Source organism: Talpa occidentalis, unplaced genomic scaffold (genome assembly GCF_014898055.3).
Source record: "Talpa occidentalis isolate TD23 unplaced genomic scaffold, MPIMG_talOcc4v2.1 talOcc4.5, whole genome shotgun sequence".
Taxonomy (NCBI): Eukaryota; Metazoa; Chordata; class Mammalia; order Eulipotyphla; family Talpidae; genus Talpa; species Talpa occidentalis.
This window is the reverse complement of record NW_023604861.1, coordinates 20,082,690-20,105,754: the sequence shown is the minus strand read 5'-3', so window position 1 is coordinate 20,105,754 and position 23,065 is coordinate 20,082,690. Positions and strand designations below refer to the sequence as shown.

The window sequence follows — 23,065 nt, the reverse complement described above, 5'->3', positions numbered from 1 at the left end:
TTTACAAAAACGGATGGTGGGTAGATTTGGCCTCTTAACTGTAGTTTGCCCCACCTCTGAAGTCAATGATAAACGTATGTCTCTCATATAAGCCTAAAACTTTTACATGTTCCAGAATTTTTTATGTCACCCAGCCTTGCAGTAAACACTAAGGAATGTGGTAAGGTGGTTTTCATCACTTGTTCTTGGTAATCAAGTAGGAACCTTGTTTGTCACTGGACCTGGGATAGAGTGAATGGCCAGTGGAATAGAGTATAAAATTCTCTTGAGAATCACACTTTCTCATGTCTAGTGAAATCTTCATTCTGTTGGAGTGATGACTTCATTGAAGTCATTGTTAACTACCCTATTTAAAAATCATTGTACCTCTGTATAGTACTCTCTAGTCCCATTTCTTGTTTTAGTTTTTAGCTGTAGTATTTAGTCACCACCTGATAGGCAAATATTTAGCTTTTTCGTTTTCTGCTACTCACCTCCCCACTTCCCCCCCCCCCCCCCACACACACAAGTAAGCTTCATGAGAATGATATTTTTGTCTTGTCTTGTTACTTGCTAGGTCTTTTAGTACCTGGCATATGGCAAGCACTTAGTTGGGAAGTGTTTGATAAGAATGAATGCATGAGTAATGCGTTGCTACTGAGACTTGTCCTTAGGTGGTGGTGGTTGTAGGTTTTACCCCTCAGCTTAGCGGTTACTGTTTAGTGCCTTTCTATCTCATATACGAATGGTGTCCCTTAGTAACCCATGAAACCATGGGCAGTAGACCTGCTTAGTGCCTTAATTCATGGTAGAGTTGTGGGTTTTACTTTGCTTTTCTTTGCCTGTTTTATATTGATTACTTTAGCAATTTTAGCAATTTTCTTTTTGTTCTTTCCTTAATAGCAGACCCTACATTTGAAAATATTGTATGCTTGTATGTGTATCAGTGACACATTATTTTAGAATGTATACATACATGTCTGTATATAGGTGTGTGTGTAGGTTGTGAACCTACACACCTATAGAATGTATACATACGTGTCTGTATATAGGTTGTAAACTCATTATTATAGTCTATGTATGTAGACCTTACTTAGGTTTGAATGACTATAGTGTACATTCTGTTGATATTTAATGTAATTTTGCTGACAAGATTATTGTAATTAAGGCTGACTTGCAGACCAAATGTTTGTAAATCATCCTGTGTCTATGTTTTCATCACTTGCTATCATGGTTCCTTACAAAAGTTTGATCATTTAACTGGAATTAAGGTGTGGGAAAATTCCTGTTAAAGACTTGCCAAAAACAAGTTGGGAAATGCTCTAGTAGTGTAAGATTTACTATCAGATTATTTAAAGGTTTTGTTTTGCTTTTAAGATTTGTTTGAGCATGAACAATTTAATATTTTGGAAGTTTAGGAATGTGCTGTGGTTAGTTCATTGATGACGTTTTTCCAGAATTGCCCTTAATATGTAAAGAAATTGTGCTGTTTGGACAGAGACTTTGAAGTTATAAACTATTTTGCTATGTAAAAGGATTAAAACCTCTTTAATCCAGAGGGTCTTAAGGACTTCTGTTGGATGTGGAATTGCAGAAATCCAGTAGTGACAGTTTTTAGAGAACATTTTTTTCTCATCTGGGTAGAGTTTTCATTTTTATTAGTATGACTTTTTGAATGATTTCCCCAAAGGGAAATAACACTTGAGACCCTTGTAAGTTTTTGTTTGTAACCTGATAGAACAGGGATCTCTTGCATATGTCACCTGCTTCATTTGTTACTGAACTGCACACTTGAACTGTATTTTGAATTGTGATACCTCTTATCCTTCTCGAACCACCACTCTGAGCCTTGTTCTTTCTTGTCTTCTTGCATAATAACAGTAACACAAATTCCCATTTTCTCTATTCTCCTTCCTTCTTCCAAGGCTAATTTATGTTCTTAATTTAGATCCACTTAGCTGTTATCTCCAGAAAACCTTCCTGCAGTCTCTACGTCCCCTCCCGTTTCCCATCATTTTCAATTTCTTTCTGCTCTTTTAACATTATTGTGCACTAATCCCTAGCATAATCTTTTTTCCATGGTGTTTTCCCCTGCTGGGTTGTAAACTCATTAGAAAGTAGAGCTTAGATATGCCTTTTTTGTAATAGTGTACAGCATAGTTTTGGGCCCACATCAGAAGAAATAGATGGAATGCCTTTTCTAAATGATCTCACAGTACACAGATGAGGTTCTTTCATAGTAAAGTGAACAGTTTTTCAGAGTTCTGTTGTGTAAAACCTAACAGTGCATTACCTAGTCTATATGGTGTTGATATTCTTGATGTTCAGAATTAGGGTATGTACTTTGCTTTTATAGTGGTGCTGATGAATCTGTCTACATGAATTCTGATTTTTTTTTTTCCACGTAATTCCTCTTCTGGCTTGTGGCTTTCATTGGTAAGACAGTTAGCCACAATTAAGTTACTTAGTCTGCCTGTGGAAAGAAGGAAAACAGTGCATTTGTACTTAATGATTATTTTTTAAAAAATGAAGTTAAACTTCATCCTTTTATACAAGACTGTCTGAGGGAGGATCAGCTCAAGGTTATGCAGCAAAGCTTGGAGGAGGAAGGATTTTATTTTATTACTTGTAAACATATCAGCTGGGTTAAATACATTAAAGATCCTGGGAAATAGAAATTTCACTATAATTAACTTTCTTTTATTCATGGTGGTGCCAGACATGGGGGGGCACAGATGGCATAGCATGAGTCTAGTTGTCACTGAGCTAGTATGTGAACCCTGCTGATTTTTGAAAGCCCACAAGTCAGCAGTCATTCAGTGGACTGGATTCAGCTTCTAGGCACGTTTTCTTTGACTAGCATGTGCTTTTTTAAAAAAAAAAAAATCAAGGGCATCCCTGGTGGCTCAGCGGGTTGAATGCAGTACTGTGGGGCTGTCTGCAGCCTCTGCAGTGAGGGTTCGATTCCTGGCTGGCCAGGGAGATACCCACATGGCGTGGCAGACCTCTGCTATCTCTCCTGCTGCTCCCCTTAGCAGTGTTTTTGGTCCGTCTGCCTGTTCTGTTCCCTACTCTGTCTCTTGTGGATTCTCTCACCCTCCCGTGCCTCTGGCCTATACCCCCGCTCTTGTATAAATAAATAAATCTAAAAAGAAAAATTAAAAATCAAAATAATACAGGTATACAGATTCAAAAACTAAAGTATCAAAGAACATGAGAAACAGCAATTTCCTTTTTTATACTTTGTGTTCCAACCTTTCTGCTGAAAAGAAAATGACTTTTAAGTGATTTATTTCTAGAACACACAAACACACACACATGCTCACAACTATTTTTTATATATTAATTTTACTTTCCTTTCTTATATGTCCTGCTTTCTCTTTGTTGATTTTGATCTCTTGGGTTCTTATCTTAGCTCTTCACTTGCAAGTACTGTAACCTTGACTCAGTTGGCTTAAATATGCTGCCAGAGCTTTCTTAACTAGAAAATAAAAATAAAATAAGACTGTATGATACCTATCGGTATATTATGGAACTGGGAGATTAAATGGTATGAAAAGCACCTTTTTTTTTGATAAATCAGCAGTTAGTATTACAATTTTGACTATGAAGATATTGTTCCTTACCAAGTCAAGTGGTGCATTTTACACAGCTTTTTCACGGAGTTGCCTAATTTTTGTTTCTTTTTATTTTTGTATACCTACTGTTAATTCTTTGCCTATCTGATGATTTTTTCAAAATTTGCTTTTCAGCCATATATTTTTGCATGATCAAATGCATCAGATAATTACTAGTTCCTTAGTTTTGTTTTTCAAAGATATTCGTCCTAGAGCCCTTTGTACTCCTGTACTGTTTGTTCTCTAGGGCTGCTGCACGGCTGTCAGGCCTTTTCCTTCATTGGTTTGCTGTGTGGGATCCTCTATTTCTTTAATTCTAAGGTTTTCTCTATTTTTGGCTTACTCCCTTATCTTAGTGGAACGAGTTTTATAGGGGTCTTTAAGAAAAGAGGCCTAAGGTGGGTAGAAAAATAATTAAGGCATCAAATTTGTTGGCTTTATTTTCATAATCTGTTATCATTTTTAAAAAGATTTGTTTATTTATGCATACAAGAACTGGGGTATAGGCCAGAGGTGTGGTGTGTGAGAGGATTCACAAGAGAGTGTGGGGAGCAGAACGGCAGATCTACTGAAATACACTTCTGAGGGGAGCAGTAGGCGAGACAGGAGAGGTCTGCTGCATCATGTGGATCAGCTCCCTGGCTGGTGGGGATTGAACTGGTGCTGCAGTGGCTGGCAACAGGTTGATAGTGCTGTGTCTTTAGCCTTTTGTGCCACCAGGGAGGCCCTAATTTGTTAATCGTTTTAATGTATGTACATCTATGGTACTAACCCCCTTGTCATTCCCAATATTGAAAATGCTTGGTTTTTTTTTTTTTTTCAGTTTTCCTCCAATTGTTTGATTTTTGTTAATTTTGTTGACTTCAAGGAACCGACTTCTGTCTTTATTAAATGTTGCTGTCTTCTATTTTATCAATTTCCACCTTCACCTAATTTACTATTTCCTTTCTTGTTTTGTGGTTTACTTTACTTTTTATTCTCTAACTTCTAATTTTCATTGATTTCAGACTCTTTTTTTCTAATATAAATCTTTTCCTCTAATACAAATACCTCTTGGCTTTTGCTCACGCAAACTCATTTTGATATGTGGCATTTTGTTTTCATTCAGTTCAGCTTATTTAGTTTTGTAACTTCTCTTGTTACTTCTTCTTTGAATCACACATTATTTAGAGGTACTTAAAATTTTCATTTATTTGTCATTTTCCTAGATGTCTTTTTTAAGATTTATTTTATGTATGTATGTATGTATGTATGTATGTATGTATGTATGTATACAAGAACTGGGGTACAGGCCAGAGATGCAGTGGGTGAGAGTATTCACCAGAGATAAGAGTGGGGAGTAGAACAGGCAGATATACTGAAATACACTGCTGAGGGGAGCAGTGGGCAAGACAGGAGAGGTCTGCTGCGCCATGTGGGTTGCTCCCTGGCTGCCTGGGCTCAAACTCGAACTCTTGTTGCAGTAGCTGGTGACTGCTTGCACTGTCTTTAACCTCTGCGCCACCAGGGAGGCCCCAGATGTGTCTTTTTTTTTGAAAAAATTCTAATTTATTTGTGATAAGAGAACCCAGTATAATCTCATCGTTTTTAAATTTGTTGTGACTTGTTTTATAGTGCTATGTGTGTGTGTGTGTATGTATGTATGTATGTATAATCTTGGTGATGTATTATGTGCACTTGAAAATAATGTCCTTTCTTTTGTTGTTCAATATAGTGTTCTTAAATACAGATCAATATGACTTACAGTGTTGTTCTGCCTTCTTTGTCTTTGCTGTATTTTATTTTTGTTTTACTCTATTGGTGAGCAAGAGGTGTTAAAATCACTATTTGCAGAATTTTCTATCTTTTAATTATCTCAGTTTCTTGCTTTCTATATTTTGATGCTCTATTATTATGAAATTTCTCTTTATCCCTGACAGTGTTGTGTATAAGTCTATTTTATGTTTGATACTAATGTAGCCATTCCAGACTTTTTAATTCTTGCAGTTTACCTTTTTCTTTGTTTACTTTTCACCTGCCTGATCCTTGAAGTGTGTCCTTTGTTGGTAACATATAGTGGAATCTTGATTTTTCATTCACTCTGACTTTGCCTTTTAACTGGAGTGTCCGTATTAGGAAACAAATTTTTGTTTATTATTAAATTTTCAGCCTAAAGAACAGTTTGCCATTTTTTTTTAAAGTACAGATCAGTTACTAATCATTTCTTTTTCAGTATCTGAGATGTCTTTTATTTTGTCTTCACACACACACACACACACACACACACACGCATGCACGCACGCACGCACCCACGGGGTAGAATTGTAGGCTGAGTTTTTTCTTTCAGCCCGTTAAAGGTATTTTCCCATTTTCTTCTCATGACCCTGGTTTCTGACGAGAAACCTATATTGAAATAATTGTTTTTTTCATTATCGTTTTAGGAATTTTATTATAAACTGTCTAAGAGCAGCTCTCCATGAATTTGTTCTGTTTTAGCTTCACTATGGTTGAATTTGTAAATTTACTACTTTGAAGACTTTCCGCCATTATTTCTTGTTTTTCTACTTCAGCCTCTTTCTTTTTCTTTAAGCAGCTAGTTACCCATTTTTTGTTTGTTATTTGTTTGACCTTTAAAGGTTAAAGTCCTGTGGCTCTGTTTGCTCATCCATCCATCCATCCATCCATCCATCCACCCACCCACCCACCCCATCACCCAGCTATTCAGTCAACCTTCTTTATTTTCTGTTTTTCAAAATGGATACATTCTCTCCATCAATTCAAGATCATTTTCTTTGCTATCTTCATGGTGCTATGGATCTCGTCTAGAAATTTTTTTACTTCATATATTTTTATTTTTTCACTGTTAAGTTTCTATTTAGCATTTTAAAAAATATTAATCTGCCGACATCCCCTACCTTTTTCATTGATTTTAAAGTAACTTTGTTTTACTTTCTGGAACATCTGAGTTGTTGAAATTATCGAATTGCTGCATTTTCCCTTCAGAATGACTTATTAATTCTAGTATTTCTAGTAATTTTGGATTTTTATCTTGGACTTTTTGAGTGTTTTCCATGGTTCTCTGGAGAATGTATTAGTAGATATTTTGCTATAGAGTTAGTCAGCTTGTTACAGGGCAAACCCCAATATAAAATGGGGTTGCCTGACTGTGGGCCCTCACCCGTGCATTTAAAGGGCACTTATTAATGCTGAACTGCAGACACACACAAAAGGTTGATAAAAGGCTTATTTACAAGGGTAGGGGAAATAGGGAAATTAATAACTGTGGGAGAAAAGAGGGAGATCAGTTCGTAAATGCGTCCAACCCGTTCAGCTGACCTGGAATCCCAATGACCTCCTGCCGAGCTGGTGAAAAACCAGCACGCTGGGCTGTGTAGCCAAGAGGGCGACCCCCGGCCACATGGCCAGTTAAATACTCAAACTGAGAGCCTAGTTGCTTAACTCTGCCTTCAGGTCCTCGCAGCCTTCCCTTTGGTGATCATGGGATTTGTAGTTCCCGGTGTCTTGATGGAGTGGGGGTGGAGTCTGCTGTATGGAGTTTGCTGAGGACATCCTTTCCCCCTAACAAGCTCAGTAGCTTTAGATTGTAATACTGCCACACACTCCACGTGCAGTTGTTCAGATCTCAACTTAATTTGTTAGGCTCTTACTACTATGTTTTGGACTAGTCCCATACAAGTGCAGTTTGAAGGTTAGTGATTTCCCTTCACTTTCTGGTCTACCTGGGCTCTATTCCATGCTTCCGCTGTCTAGAAAGAGAAGGGATTCTGTTGGAGTTATGCATCGCAAGCCTTTAAAGTGTGTCTTCACAACTGTGATTTTACCTCAGAAAAAAGCGACAAAAAGAAAAAAACAGGAAACCCTCCTTGTGCAGCTTCCTTCTTTATGTTTTAAGTTCCCTCTAGATCACTATTTTCTTTAATGTTCACGTAGCTGTGCTTTTGTATTTTTCACGTTTATAGTTGCTGTCAGTGTGAGGCCAGGCCTGTAGGGGCCCTACACTGACATCCTGGATCTAGAGCCAACTGTAGATTTTTTTTTTAAGATATTTGCTTTTCTAGCCCATGTACTTTTTTTCATGTTGGAAGTTTTCTTTAAATTTGGGTCTTCCTTAATATTCTATAAGCTTAATATTCTATAATTCTTCCTTAATATTCTATAATATTCTATAAGTATTTGCGTGTTTGTGTCTTGTGTCATTCCTTGGTGAACCACCCTTTTTTATTGGACATCTCCCAAATGTTAGTGTCTGTTTAGTTTAGAAGATATGGCAGTAGTTTTGATAAGGGGAATGTTAACTTGGATTAGAGTAGTGGCATTGAAGAGACGTGTATGGATTGAGAGATGTGAGGGGGGTGTGTGTGTGTGCGTGTGTGTGCACGCACATGCATGTGTGCATAGTCAAATCTGCATTACACATACTAATAAAGGTACTTTTTTGGCAGGTAGTTAGTCATTACCTGTGGATTTTTATTAGAGTCATCTTGAAATAGAAAGAACCTAAATTTAGAGACAGTAAAACTTGGTTTTGGCCCTAATTAGCTGTGAGAATTCAATTATTTAAGGCTTCCATCATCTGTAAGAGGACAACACTTACCTCAGAGGGGTGTTGTGGGGACTAAAGTAGATGATGTGTGCAAAGTGCTTTTATTTTTTAAAACTAACATTAGGTTTTTTATCAGGCATTATTATAAGCATTTACAGGTGTTAGTTTTTAACAAAAATTCTTTGAGGAAAGAGTCCCCATTTTAAATGATTAAAAAACAAGACCCATTTAGGTCACAGAGTTAATAAGTGCTTGTAGTGGCAGGATGGGCCACTGAGCAGGTTTTCTATGATTTGAGCACAACAGACCGGTAAAGCAGGAGTCCTGGAGCCCTTGGTGGCTTTTTCAGGCTTTTATTGAGCTTTTACATGTAGAGCAGCAACCAGGTACACGGCAGGCAGGGGTGCCAGGAGGCCGGTAGGCCTTCAAGCCCCTGGCAAATCTTCACTCTGGGCTTCTCTAGTTTTTTTCTCTCTTTTCTTACTCTTGCGGTTCTCCTGCTTCTGCTTTTCCTGGAGAATATCTCAGTACTGCTTCTGTGGCCCACAGAAGTAAACAACTTAACTTATAACAGTGTAACAAATGCCGGTGCCCCATCAGGCAGGGCAATCCTAATGGCAGGGCAGAAAAGCCTGAAAATCGTTTTACCCTACAGTGCTAAAACCTCAGTGTGAATCCAGAAAATACTTACGTACTTGACCAGTATGTTTTCTCATCTTAGCTCAATGTAGGTACTTGATGACAGAATCAAAACTATTTGTGCCAGCATTTTGTTATTTCATTTATCAATAAATAATATACAGTGCTTTTTCAGTAACCTAGTTAAAAGCAAAGTTACTATATAACAAAATACTTGTAAGTCTTTATCATTGTTTTAGTTATAACTAAGGATTTCTCTTTAAAGTAAAAATAAGTCTTTTAAAAATTTAGATTACCAGATTTTTTTTCCCTGCCAAAGATATTTGATCATTTTATTTATTATATGTGCTGAAATAGCTTTGGTGACAATTGGAATTTGAGCACTATAGAGAATCACAATTTCATTCTAGATTTTGCTTTTTTCCAAAGACACAAGTTAAAAGATATTTTGTTGTGTACTACTTTTATGCTAGTGCAAATTGATGTAGTAATGGAATTCATGTATATAATGTTCTTACAAAAAATATGCTCATATCAAGTTGTGTGGAAAGCCTAGGTATTACCGTTTTTGTATTGAATTGTGCCTTCAGAAATGGCCTTGCAGTGGTCATTGTAATAGGACAATATGTATTGTTTATACAGGAATAAAGAAATATGATAGAGTGAATCTGTATAGGTGAGCATGACTGCTAACTTCATTTATTTATTTATTAAGTTAGCAGATGTATGCCCCCTCCTCAGATATATGCCCCCATACCATATGCACCACCAAAGCACCATTATCCTAACCATAGACCACTGAGCTTCTGCTCCCCTTTTTCCCATCTTACTCCTCCCTCCCCTGAGATGGCTAGCTTTTTGAGAGAAAAAGGATTGCGTGTATATGCATGTGTTGCCTCTGATATGATTCAGATTATGTATTTAGATATATTGGCTGGCTATGAAAGGTTTGCTTTAGCATATAGCACTTGGATGGATCAGCCCTGTAACTATTATTTGCAGAGGCAACTTGGCATTTAATATACTTCCTGGATGCGTCATCAACAGCAAGTCTTAGTAATTGGTAATTCCTGTATTTAGTTTTCTTTGAGGATTCAGATCTTAACTTCTCTGTACTTACTTGAGAAGAATGACGTTTTCTCTGAAGAAAGTTATTATTTAAGTCTTGGTCTTTTAGTCTTGCTTGGTTGTTTGGTTTACCTATGATGTAATATGCAAACTTTTAGTTTCCTTTATTCCCCTGACATATCCCTACATACTGTATTGTGGTCTCCAGAACTCTTAGTTGTTTAAAGCCAGAAGTTGTAGGGGTTGATGAGTTGAGATTTGTTCTTACTGCCTGTGCCCAGTATAGTACTAGAATACATTAGGCATTTAGTAAATATTGGTTGAATGACTGAAAACTGACCGAAAATGAGTGAATTAGAAAAAAAGACAAAACTCAAAACTCATGCATCTAGGAAGTGGTAGATCTATGTCTTAAATTTAGTTATTCTAGCATCAAATTATCTTCTTTTCTAGTTTATTTATATAGCAACTACTTGATAATCTAAAAGAATGTGAAATCAAACAAGACATGCTGATGTTATAAATGTCAAGTGAATACTTCTAATAGTAACTCTAACAATATGTTACATGGGGTTATAGTTGCCTTATACCCTTGCAAATGAATTTAAATCAAACCAACTATACACCATCCAGCATCAGTCCACCTGTGTGTCAAAGACAGTATCCCCAACTCTGAATTCAGTTTAGCTAAGACTCTTTAAAGTTGACAGGAAAATAAGGACCCCTGCAAAAGAAACAGAATGAATAGTCGAAGGTAGGAGGCAAACCATACGGGAATTGTGCTCTGGAAGCCAAAGAAGAACCAATTAGAAATACACTCAACACAGTTGAGTCTATTAAAGATTTTCTGTAGGATGGGGCCTGAAAAAAGGCCTTTGAATTGAACAATTAGAAGGTCAGTGTTTTTTGCAAGAGATGTTTGAATGAAAGCCAAATGGTAATGAGTTGGGAATGAAATGAGAATTAGTAGTGCACAGAATGAGAACAGAGAGGTATCTTTTTTCTTTCTTCTAGGATATGCCAGTGAAACAAACTGAGAGATGGAAATAGTTCAGAAAGCACAAGAAAAACTCTTTATTTTTAGCTGGGGCAGGTTTTTCCCCCCCCCCCTTTTTTTTTTGTATGTATGGCTTCAGTATACATGTGGGTAGAGAAAAAGAACAGGAAGGAGAGACATAATTTAAAGAAAAAGATCCTTTGGGAGGCAGGATCTTCTCTGTACTTTTATCTGGCATTTAGGAGCAAAGAATATAAATTAGGATGGATGCCATAATGCTAAACTTAGAGATGCAGAGGAGAGAAGTTGAAATTTTTGCTCTAAAACCTGTAACCTGTTTTCCTCTGAATTAAGAAGCAAAGGTTTTGAGTTTCATGGTTGCAAGTGGGGAAAAGAAATAGGGGTGGAGCTGAATCATGTCATGGCGATAGCTAGTTCTTCTGGCCCGGTTGGGGTTAGGTACTGCATTCTGAGTGACAGCACTCTGCACGGTTAGATGTTGTTTTCCTCCCTCTATCAGAAACTGTAGACTTGATGCATCCCAGATTAGGTCTCAATGCGTAGATGTGATAGAAAATATGGAAACTGGGAAGTTGAGGGTGAGTGTCATGCAAGATTTTAACTTTATAGTCTGTGCTACCAAGGACATAAACTAAAATCAGGTGTTGCAAATGGAGGACTCAAAAAGTAGACTCAGTGGAAGTGAGAAAGAGAAAGATTTTTTAAAAAGGATTACACTTTCACCTGTTGGTTTTGGAATTCATTGATTATTATTACCCAAAAGATTTATAACTATGGTGGTTGTCAAATGGTGATCTAATTCTGACTACTGTTCTACATTTATTATTTAGAATTCAATAAGGGAGACCTTTCCCTTATTGCCTTCTACTTACTCATTTATACTAATTTGAATTCATGGGATTTTATTTATTGGTTATAGTCTGACACCTTCTTCATTTATTTTGAAGTGCAGATCATTCCAGATTTGACCAGAGTGAGCCTCTTAAATCTGCTCCTGTGTCTTTGTAATATGTCCCATCTCATTTTCCACTTCCTACCATATAGCGTTTAGGTAACATGAAAATATCTGATTTCTACAGTTTAGTTTGGATTGAGGAGCATTATTTAAATTTATATAACGTTGTTTAAACTGCTTGCAGTAGAAGAACACTGACACTGCAGTTGCTACTGCAGTAGCTTACTCCTGCTGTGCTGGGTGCTCTTTCTTTGAGTTGTTTGTGCAAAGTTTGCAGAGTTCTTTATCAGCTGAGTTGTTGAATAAAGCAGTTGGGGAACATTGTTGTTGTGTTGTTTACAGGTTAGCACGCCATACCTTGTGACTGGCGTTTCAAGGAAAAATGGTATTACTGTGAAAACAGAATGCCTTTGTAGATTATGTGGAAAGTATGTAATGTGAATAACAACGGTGAATAAAACTGTGGTTATAGGTGGGAAAGCGACCAAGAGCCTTTATGAATCATTTTGATCTCCAAAATGGGTTTCACCAGAAAATCATCACACCAAAAAGGATACATGCTGCTGTTACTGTTAACTGATTGAGGGAAAATAATAATATCACCTCTGGGATTATGTACCTGCCTTCCTTTTCTTGTAAAGATGATAATGATTATAAAAGGTCATTGAGTGCTCATTCTAGTAGCACATAAACTAAAGGTTATTGAATGTATGTAAAGTCTGTGATGATCTTTAAGTGTCATTGAGAAATTTTACTTGTGTCACTTACAAAGACAATTCTTTAAGTATAGATGGAGATCTCTTTAACATACTATATTCTGTCCTACATCAAGAACAGAAAGAATGTTCCTTACTTTCATTTCTGTTTTAGAAGAATGTTCCTTATTTTCATTTCTGTTCTAAAACTACAAAAAAGTTAAAAACAAACAAGAAACTCAGATGACTTAAAAGCACCCACTCTACTCATCTGTCAATAGTCATTTTGAAATTGTTAATACTTTGTCTTATATAAAATTGGTATATGTGATTTACACTTACAATTTTGTTAGTTCTTTAACACTATTTCTTGACTATTCCCTTATGTCCTTAAATAGCCTTTTGAAACACCATCTTAAGTGATTGTATAATATTCTATTATATAGTTCAGTATGTTTATTCTATTTTGGATGAATAGACTATTTTTTAGTGTTCCATTATTAACTGTGATGAACAGTTTTATAAAGAAATCTTCTTTTATGTTTTTGATAAGTTTATTTTGCCATAGTCTTAAAAATGAGAATTATTAGCTAAAGTATTTTTGTAATCTTTTTGTTTTTATAAGAAACTTTATCTATATATATATTTAAATACAGGCAACGTGAGTACAAAGAAAGAATCAATCTTGGCACCCAATCTTAGCAACCAGAAATATGTTAACATTTGATGAACATCATTCCATTTGTGCTATAGTTATGAGATTAGAGTGGGATAGTGTTATACTATTTAAAAAAATGAAAAAAGTTTTTGAATATTTATAATTTAGCAGCAAGGAAAAAAACTAAAAGAACTACAGAATTCTAGATAAAGGTTTCTTTACCACAGTGCTATTAGGTTCTGTAGGATTACAGTAAAATGAGGATAGGAATATAAACTTACATGGAATTGGAGTAATTTTTTATTTTAGATACTAAAGATTAAATCCTTGCTATGAAATATGAGGTAAGTGATATTGTTTCTCTCATTTCTTTTCCCCATTTCCTGATTTTTCTAGTTGCTTATATTTTTATTTTTTCAGGGTATATAATGTTTGTTTTCTGTTTGCAGAAACTATTTTGTCATTAGGTCTCTACATATCATTAGTCTATACCCAAAAGGATTCAGTGCTAATCCTCATGTCTTTTCCCATTGGTTTTCTTTATCTTTGCCTTTTTCTTTGATTATTTTTTGATTGCCTGGATTTCATAATGGTTTTTTTTTTTTTTCAAGGACTCATGAGTGCTAGATGTATTTATATATGAAAGACAACTTGACTAGCTTACCATTTTTTTAATGTAAACATTAATAATATGAAACATTTCAAAGTATAGAAAATGTGAAAGATAGTTCTGTATCTGCTATGGAGATAATAGATGTTAGCAATTTGCCATATTTGCTTCAAGTCTGGAACATTTTTTCTTTTTCTTAAAAGAAACATAAACTAAAATGTTACATTCATGCCTTACCCTGTTTTGAAGTTGGTGTATATAATTTATTTGCATGGTTTTACCATAAGTTTGTGTATCTGTATACAACTAATACTTAAAGATTACGTAAAAATGTATTTGTTACGCTATTTGGCTGTTTTATTCTTTTTTCAGCTTGCTGTATTTGCTTAGTATGTTTTAAAGATTTAAGATGATTCATATAGCTCTAATTCATCGATTTTAAATGTTGAATTATTATATAACTGTGGAATAATATTTACTCATTTCTAACTGGCTAGACAAATTGTTTTCAGCCATGCCAGTGCTGTGCCTAAGGAGAACATTATCCTGACTGAGACCGGATATCCTAATTACTTAAGACCACAGCGTTGTCATCATAAATCGATCTAAAAAAAAAAAAATGCATGAAATCAGGCTGTTGTATTGTAGAGAGACAAAAACCCAAAATAATTGGCCAGACTTTGAAAAATGCCTCATTTATTATACCACTCCTGTTTTTTTCCTGAAAAAGATAGACTTTCTTGTTTTCATTCTTCAAATATATTATCTGTTTGGCTAAAATTTCAGATCATGTCATTTTCAACAGAAAACTGCATTGCATAAACCAAGGAGAGCTTTTGTAATACTGCATAATATTTTATATTGGAGAATATTTTTCATTCATAGTATTTACCTTAACATTTTTGTTTCTGACACGTGCCAAACCAGAATTAGAGGTTTCAATTTTATTGCATTTTGGTTTTATTTATAAAGAGTTAAAAATTCCAATTAATTTGTATTTAGGGTAAAATATTTAAGGAGTAGAGAGATGAAGTCATCCCCTCACCTGAAACTCCTTGCTGTTTCTTGTGTATATGTCCCAAAAGTTTGACTGCCCATATGTATTACACAAATACTATCTCTCTTAATGTTAAGAATCCATATATAATGCATAACACTTCTGCATCTTTCAGTGGATATATTATGAGCAGACAACACCAGTTTTAAAATGAAACAGGAACTTTTTGTTTAAAAGACAACTTAGTTGTGCATACATTCTTCTGCTTTTATTATATTGTAAACTATAAAAAACAACCAACCCTGTGTCATTCCAAAGGAGAAGCTGAAAATTAGGCTTGATTTGCCAATTCACAGTTTTTTTTTTTAAATTAATATTCATTTGTTACTGATGCATTCTTTCTTAATCGTTAATATTTTGTTTTGTTGTAAGTTAGCTCTATTAAGTGGAAAAATATCAAGAGATAGCAAAAGTTAAGTGAAAAATTTTTGATAGGAAATCTAAAATAGTGAAAATCCTGTTAGTTTGGGTATTGGTATGTATGTGTTCATGAGGAAGGTTGCTATGATTCACTTTTGTTGGTAGAAAGTTAAATCCACTTGCCAAGCAGCAGTAATTTGTGGGACCTATCTTTTGGGCTAATAGTTTAGACTGCTTAGCTATCTAAGCACCTGTTGGCTATTTATACCTACCATTATTGGTAGAGCAGTTCACATTCTTCTTTGGTAACTGAAATGAGTAGCTTGACTCTACCAACTGAACCTTAATCTACTTTAGTCAGATGTTAAATAAGCAACATAGAATGATAGAGACTGCTTGGGTTTTATCAAGAGTCATGTTATCATAGAGTGTGAAGAGACCTTGGTCATCTTTTCTAGTATTGTACTGTTATTGTATCGATATCTGGAGGTTGAGCATAGAGTGTTTTGGGTTTTTTTTTGGAGGCTGAAAGGGGTAGAGAAAATGCTAATTGAGTGGGCCTTAGAACAATAGGCATATGAAAGTGGGTCTGTCCTAGGAAATACCCGTGTATGGTGGTCCTGGTTATTTAACAGCAGCCTTACAGCCAGATAATCACCTAAACTCTCCCTGAAAGTATTTGTTGCCCTACAGAAAGATTAGTTTTCTAATAATTAAAGTTATAATTAAATTAAAAGTTTTTTCAATTCAGCTAAAATTTGTGTCTTCTAACTACTAACTTCCCTTCCCAGTATTGTGCTCTGGTACTAAATATAGTCAGCATATGGTACGATCCAGAATATATCAGCTGTCAGATATCTTTTTTTTTTTTACAACTTTAAAAATGTTTTTTTCCCCCCTTTATAAAAGCTCTGTTACTGTAGTTCTAGCATATGCCCAAATTGAAACAGAAAAGAAATGGCCAGAAAAATAAGAAAAGGCCACATAACTGGTTTAGCCCGTCAGGTCTGGTACAGGGAGGGCCCAGCTGGCCAAACACTTTGTAGTACATTGGTAGATTCTCACCTTGGCACATTAGGAAACGTTCTGTGAGGTTTGTATTATTTTCAACTTCTCAAAAGCAAAGCTTCTGCTTGTTATGTTAGTATTTTGTCATCTTCAGGTAGAATGAAGGCTAGAGTATAGGAGGTATGCTAATTAATCTAAAAGAAACAGTAGTTTATACTCTGGAAGGCCGGACTTCCAACAAGTTCATCATGATGCTTATAGCTTCTTGTCATTAAAAGATTTCAATATACACCAGTAAAGACTAGCCACAACTATGTTTAAGACTACCCTTTTTTCCTTCAGGCTAAAAAATGGTGATTCGGTATTCAACTTTTCATCACCCTGATCATCATATTGAAGACATTTTAATTTTCATTTGATGTATGTTTTCTCAGGAGGCTCATAAGTAGGACCAGCTGGGAGGTTAACTTGAGGTGCTGTGTGGATAGCCCACAGAGCATGGTTCATTTCTGCATATAGATCCTGCCTCACTTCCCTCTTTTTTTTCTGTTAAGGTGATCCCTAAAGAATGTGAAATTATTGGACAGCATGATGAAGGAAAAATTTTGTCAATTGGCATTATCTATTTGGATAAACATGTAATTTGATTTGAACCTTTGTATGGATTTATTTAAAAGGCAATCAGGAGAAATTAATTTATAGTAGCATTTCATCTTAAAGAGTTTACAGGGATATCAAAATTACAGTATTACATTTAAAGTAAGTTGGAAGTTCTGTGCTATAGTGGGTAGAGATTATAGACTGAATTATTGGGTTTCATTGTTGACACATAGCAAATGTGCATGTTAATAATTTTGTAGAAATGAAACTGGAGGTGTTAGGTAGAGCATTTAGAATAAATTAAGATTTGTTGTACACATTCCAGAGCTTTACTTCTGAGATCATATGTGTAAAACTGTCTGTAGTTATTTTTTTGTTGTAGCTTTTTGAATAAATTATGATGAGTTTAAAGAAAGAATGAGTTGGTCATTGTGTGGGGACACATATATGTATTTTATATGTATGGTAAGCAGTATTTCTTGTTAGCTACCAACTAGAGGAGAACCATGTTGTTATACAGAAATTTTTTTTAGTCCAGGTCATTATATCTCCATTTTAATAAACCCTCTTTTCCAAAAGGAGAAGTAATTTTCCTCATTTTGACACTTGCTATTGCTCAATTGCTTAGTTGATACTGCTAAAGATATAGCTGTGCTTTTTTATTTGCCTTCGTTAATTCATCCAGCACTTTGCTCTTACAAATATGATCAGGAATGATTGAAGTAGAAATTTTCCTGAGTACCTGGTAATGGGAAACATGGGAGATTATTTGTGACTGGGGGCAGAGTTTTGCTAGTCAGGAGTGTGGTCACTTAGGGCCTGCTTGGAAAGGTACTACAAGGAAATGTGAAGCTCACACAAAGTTCCCTTTATGGTTATTGGAGCTTAGAATTTAGTTTCTGTGGGTGGACTTTATTATATAAACCTTGGTATTATGGAAAACATCTTACTAACTTGAAAGGTTATTTTAGGTCTATTGTGACCATTTTGTTAAAAATAAGCTTTTATCAACTTGCAAAAATGCTTTGCTAGCGTACTCACTTAACGAGACACATGCATACAGCAATGTTGTAAATTGATCCCCTGTTCTACTTTGCATATGTATAATTTAAAAGCAAGCGAAGACTTACTGGATTGATATCACCACATAATTTGTCTTTGAGTCCATGAAATTAAGCATAATAAATGAAAGAAGGGGAAAACTAGTATTTATTAAATGCCTTCTTTGTCTTAGGCAGTATGTTAAATGCTTTCCAAGTATTGTTTCACAGCTCTGTGAGGATTTTGACTTTATTCCGAACTTACATATGGAGACACAGAGGCACGGCAGTCAATGAAGATAAGTTTATCAGGAGACCTAAGAGTGGAACACGAATTGCATACTGTTCTTTCTCAACTCCAAAATGCATGTTTGTTTCACAATACCACAAGATCTCAATTTATATGTGTACGTACGTACATATGACAAAATTTTTGTGAGGGATTATTCTCAACGTTTACTTTCTTAAAGGAAGAACTAATTAAGATGTGAAAATTAATTAATGATGAAAACTTGTAGTTCTTCAAACCAAAACTCCAGTTGTTTTAAGCAAATTCTTAAAATATTTTAATAAGACCTCACTTCCAGTTACCGTACCTTGGTTGATGTGTCACTTTTTATAGTAGTGCTGCTTTTCTTCACCTCAGATTAGTTTGCCTGTATGTAGTTATTATTGACTCCTATTGCATTTAAAGTAAGTTGGAAGTTCTGTGCTAAGGTGGGTAGAGATTATAGACTGGGTTATTGGGTTTAAAAGATTACTATACATGAAGTATAAGGTCTGCAGCCACACTGCTTGGGTTTCATTTGGGCTTCACCCTTCCTAGTTACTGTGATGCTTTAGAATTATTTACAGGTGTTTTTTCCTGAGGATTAAATGAATTAAATCATTAAAAATCTCAACATATCATTTAACTCTTATTAGCTAGCATTCAATAAATTTGTTGAGATGGTTAATTTAACAAGGATTGTTCCTATAAGTTAAAAAAATAAATTTGCTCTGATAAGGAACATTTTCCAAAATTTTATTTACACATTGACTCACTTTCCTTTGTGAATAATTCTTGTGGTACTTGAGAAAACCTCCTTAGAGTATTCCTCATTTTGGGGAATGTTTTTATATATTGTTGTCCCATTACATTAATTCAGTTTTTATTTCCAGTTATTCCAGAGACTAGTAGCAATAGTACCATGTGTAATATTGTTAAACTTTTTACTATTTTTTGTGATATACAGTGATTGAGAGGTGATAGACAATATTTACTGAAGGGCTGAATATACTTGAATCTTTATAATCATGAATTTTTTTTTCTTTATAAATTCTTAATTTGAGCTTCATTTTTATTTTAAAGAAACTCAAAAATTTGAGCTTCTTAGGTCATTTAAAAACTATGTTCATCCTTTAAAATGCTATTTTACTTTGCATCTTGCTAAAAAGTGATCCTTTGCCTGAAATGATCTTTAAAATTAGCTTTACTTTTTATATATATATATATATATTTTTTTTTTTTTTTTAAAGATTTATTTATTTATTTATACAAGCACTGGGTACAGTCAGAAGCGCGGGAGGGTGAGAGAATTCACCAGAGCCAGAACAGGGAACAGAACAGGCAGACTGAGGAGGTACACTGCTGAGGGAAGCAGCGGGTGGCAGGAGAGGTCTGTGCGCCATGTGGGACCCTCGCAGCCGTATTGAACCAACGCTTCTGAGGCTGCGGGCAGCTTCACAGCCCAGCGCCCAACCACTGCGCCACCAGGGGAGGCCCTTAGCTTTACATTTTGAAAAAATAATCAGAATCATATTTATGTTTCCTTTTTCCTTTGGTCTCTTAGCTTCACAATGAGGAGGATAATTCAGAATCATCTCCTGTAGAGCAACCATCAACATCAAACCGAACACCTCAGAGTGTGCAGACTGCTCCTTCAGCGTCAGTACTGGAATCAGACTCTTCTCCTCCCCCTTACAGTAGTATTACTGTGGAAGTACCTACAACTTCAGGTATTGTCCTATTTTAGTATGAAACAGATAGTAATGTTTTAACTTACTGTTTTTATTTTTTGTTGTCTTACCAGTATGGTTTTCTGTAATTATCATGTCTGTTCTTGGGCTTTGGTTTTGTGATTTTTTTAAAAAAATATTTTCCTAAGGAAGGCTAGTGAAATATTTATTTTATATATTAACTTGTCTCATATTGTTTTAAAAAAATTGAAGTGTGGCTATTTAAACTTTCTGACTCTATTCTTGGTGCACCAGCATATTACTTTTGAAGTAAATAAACACACACATATATCTATTAGGTATGCATACACACAGACACATGCATGCTTAAAAACATGTAACACACAGATATGTGTATATATCTACTTATATAGTCTAAATAAAGTCAGGCATTATTGATGAGTGGAAATGTGAGTACTGTGAAAGGAATTGAAGAGTATATGTAATGTTATTCTATTCATATGGTAATAATTTTGGGGGTACCAAGCAGTGCTTCCTGCTTGCTACTTTTTCATTTTATCTTTGCAGGTCATTCTAAAGAACTACCCTTAGATAGTTCTCTGAACACAATTTCTGTTTTTCCAGTATAATGCTAAGTTAATCATTATAAATAATTTTTTTAAAGATTTATTTATTTATGCATGCAAGAACTGGGGTACAGGCCAGAGATGCAGGGGGTGAGAAGACTCACCAAAGACAGAGTGGGGAACAGAACAGGTGGACTGGCTAAAATACACTGCTGAGGGGAGCAGCGAGTGAGCCAGGAGAGGTCCGCTGTGCCATGTGGGTAGCTCCCTGGCCGGGAATCAGACTCGTGCTGCAGTGGCTGCGACAGCCCCATAGGCTGCATGTCAACCCCTTGTGCCACCAGGAAGACCCATAAATTAATATTTTAAATATGATTTTGTATGTTAATATAAAATCTGCTAAATATTTTATGTACTCATTCTGAAACATTTATTTTTTAAATCAATTATTGAAAACCAATTCAGTGTAAAAATCCTTCACTGCAATATTTAATTTTCCTTATCCCTTAATCTGTAATTAAAGTTCCTTACTTTTCTTGAACTCAACTTCCTCTAGTTACTTAGCTTACTTATCCAAATTTTGTCTTGGGATATGTAAAAAGACCCAATATTTCTTCCACCAGTTTTTTTTGCTTTTTAGAGTGGTTACTGAAAATTATCTTTTCTATAAAGATGTTCTTAATAGTTAAATTAGTAAATAGGTGGTGCTTTTATTTGTATAGAAAGTTTATTTGATCAATATGCTTGTACAGTACCCAGTTTGAGGCACAGTTTATATATTGATTTCTGTTATTCAACTTTTGGCTATAAGATTTAACATCTGGATTTATGTGTGCTGAAATTTATTGTGCGTGAATTTATTGTTTTACAAGTTTCGAAATACAGTGCAGTAATTTTGGTACCTCAGATTAAAAAAAATTTGATAGTCTTGAAAAAAGAGAATGAGTTGTTTTCCTGATGTCTGTGTCTGAACGATGAAAGATGCTGGGAGCAAAATAACAGCAGTTTGTTGTTACTACATTGCTATTGTTGTGTAACTCTCTCAAAACTTAATGGAGTAGGGCCTCCCCGGTGGCGCAGCGGTTGAGCGCTGGGTTGCGAAGCTGCCCACAGCTTCTGCAGCGCCGGTTCGATCCCCCGGCTGCTCCCCGCCTACCTGAGGAGGGTCCCGCATGGCGCCCAGACCTCTCCTGCCGCCCGCTGCTCCCCTCAGCAGTGTACTTTGGTCCTTCTACCTGCTCTGCTCCCCGCTCTGGCTCTGGTGAATTCTCTCACCCTCCCGCGCTTCTGACTGTACCCAGTGCATGTATAAACAAAAACGAACAAACAAACAAACAAACAAATAAATAAAACATGCCTCTATTAAAAAAAAAACAAAAAACAGAAACCTTGATGGAGTAAAATAGCGGTGATTTATTATTATTAATTCTCATGGTTTTAGGAATGAACTAGGCTTGATTATGATCTCTCCCAGGCTCTCCTGTGGTTGTTGTCTAAGGTCACTGGGACCGGAGTTTGTTTGAAGATTTCCTTATTCATATGTGTGGTGGTTGATGCAAGCCTCAGCTTAGGGCCTCCGTTGGGCTGTCAGCCTATTTGGCCCTAATATGGCCCATATGTGGCTTCGGCTTCCTTAAATGAAGAGTATTTTTTTTTTTAAAGATTTATTTATGGGCCTCCCCTGGTGGCGTGGCGGTTGAGCGCTGGGCTGTGAGGCTGCCCGCAGCCTCTGCAGTGCTGGTTTGTTCCCCATCCACCGGTGAGGGTCCCACCCCCCAAAAAAAAAAAAATTATTTATCCATACATACAAGAACTAGGGTACAGGCCAGATGCGCGGGAGGGTGAGAGAATTCACCAGAGACAGAGTGGGGAACAGAACAGGAAGACTGACAAAATACACTGCTGAGGGGAGCAGCGGGTGAGGCAGGAGAGGTCTGCTTGCCATGTGGGTTGCTCCGAGGCTGACGGGGATGGAACCAGCACTGCAGAGGCTGTGGACAGCTTCACAGCACTGCGCTCAACTGCCTGCGCCACCTGGGGAGGCCCTCCAAGAACAAGTATTCTAAAAGCTAGATGGAAACTGTATCACCTTTTATATCATTGCCTCAAAAGTCAGTGTCTTATCTGATATATTTGGTTTGTTAGAGGTGAGTCACTAAGTTTATTCCTTATTCAATACTATTAATGGGAAGAATTTCAAAGAACAGAATATTGTAGAATGGGCTTGAGTTCAAAACTACCACATCTCGGCCTCCCCTGGTGGCGCAGCGGTTGAGCGCTGGGCTGTGAAGCTGCCTGCAGCCTCTGCAGCGCCGGTTCAATCCCCTGCACCCTGGTGAGGATCCCACATGGCGCGCAGACCTCTCCACGCCACGCCCACTGCTCCGCTCAGCAGTATGTTTCGTCATTCTGCCTGTTCTGCTCCCCGCTCTGTCTCTGGTGAATTCTCTCACCCCTCCCGTGCTTCTGACTGTGCCCAGTGCTTGTATAAATAAATAAATCTTTTAAAAAAAATAAAATAAAACCACCACATCTGCATACTGGCTGTTCCCCTATCACCAGTTCACCTCTTCTGACAATCGTCTTCACCATTTCAGTAAATGGTTCCATCTTGCAGCCATCTCTTTGGTCCCTTATCATAAAATTACATGGTTTTAATCCTTTAACTCTTGATATAATAAGGCATGTTATTA

General features: G+C 36.1%; 1 protein-coding gene across 1 annotated transcript in view; it reads left to right on the top strand.

Annotated features, from left to right (window-relative positions):
• The window catches only part of NDFIP2 (Nedd4 family interacting protein 2), a 53,687-nt gene that overhangs the window by 8,725 nt on the left and 21,897 nt on the right, over window positions 1–23,065 (top strand). The window contains exon 2 of the mRNA XM_037528834.2: window positions 19,680–19,845. Within this exon, the coding sequence (XP_037384731.1) occupies window positions 19,680–19,845 (166 nt within the window). The remainder of the gene's footprint in view (window positions 1–19,679; window positions 19,846–23,065) is intronic.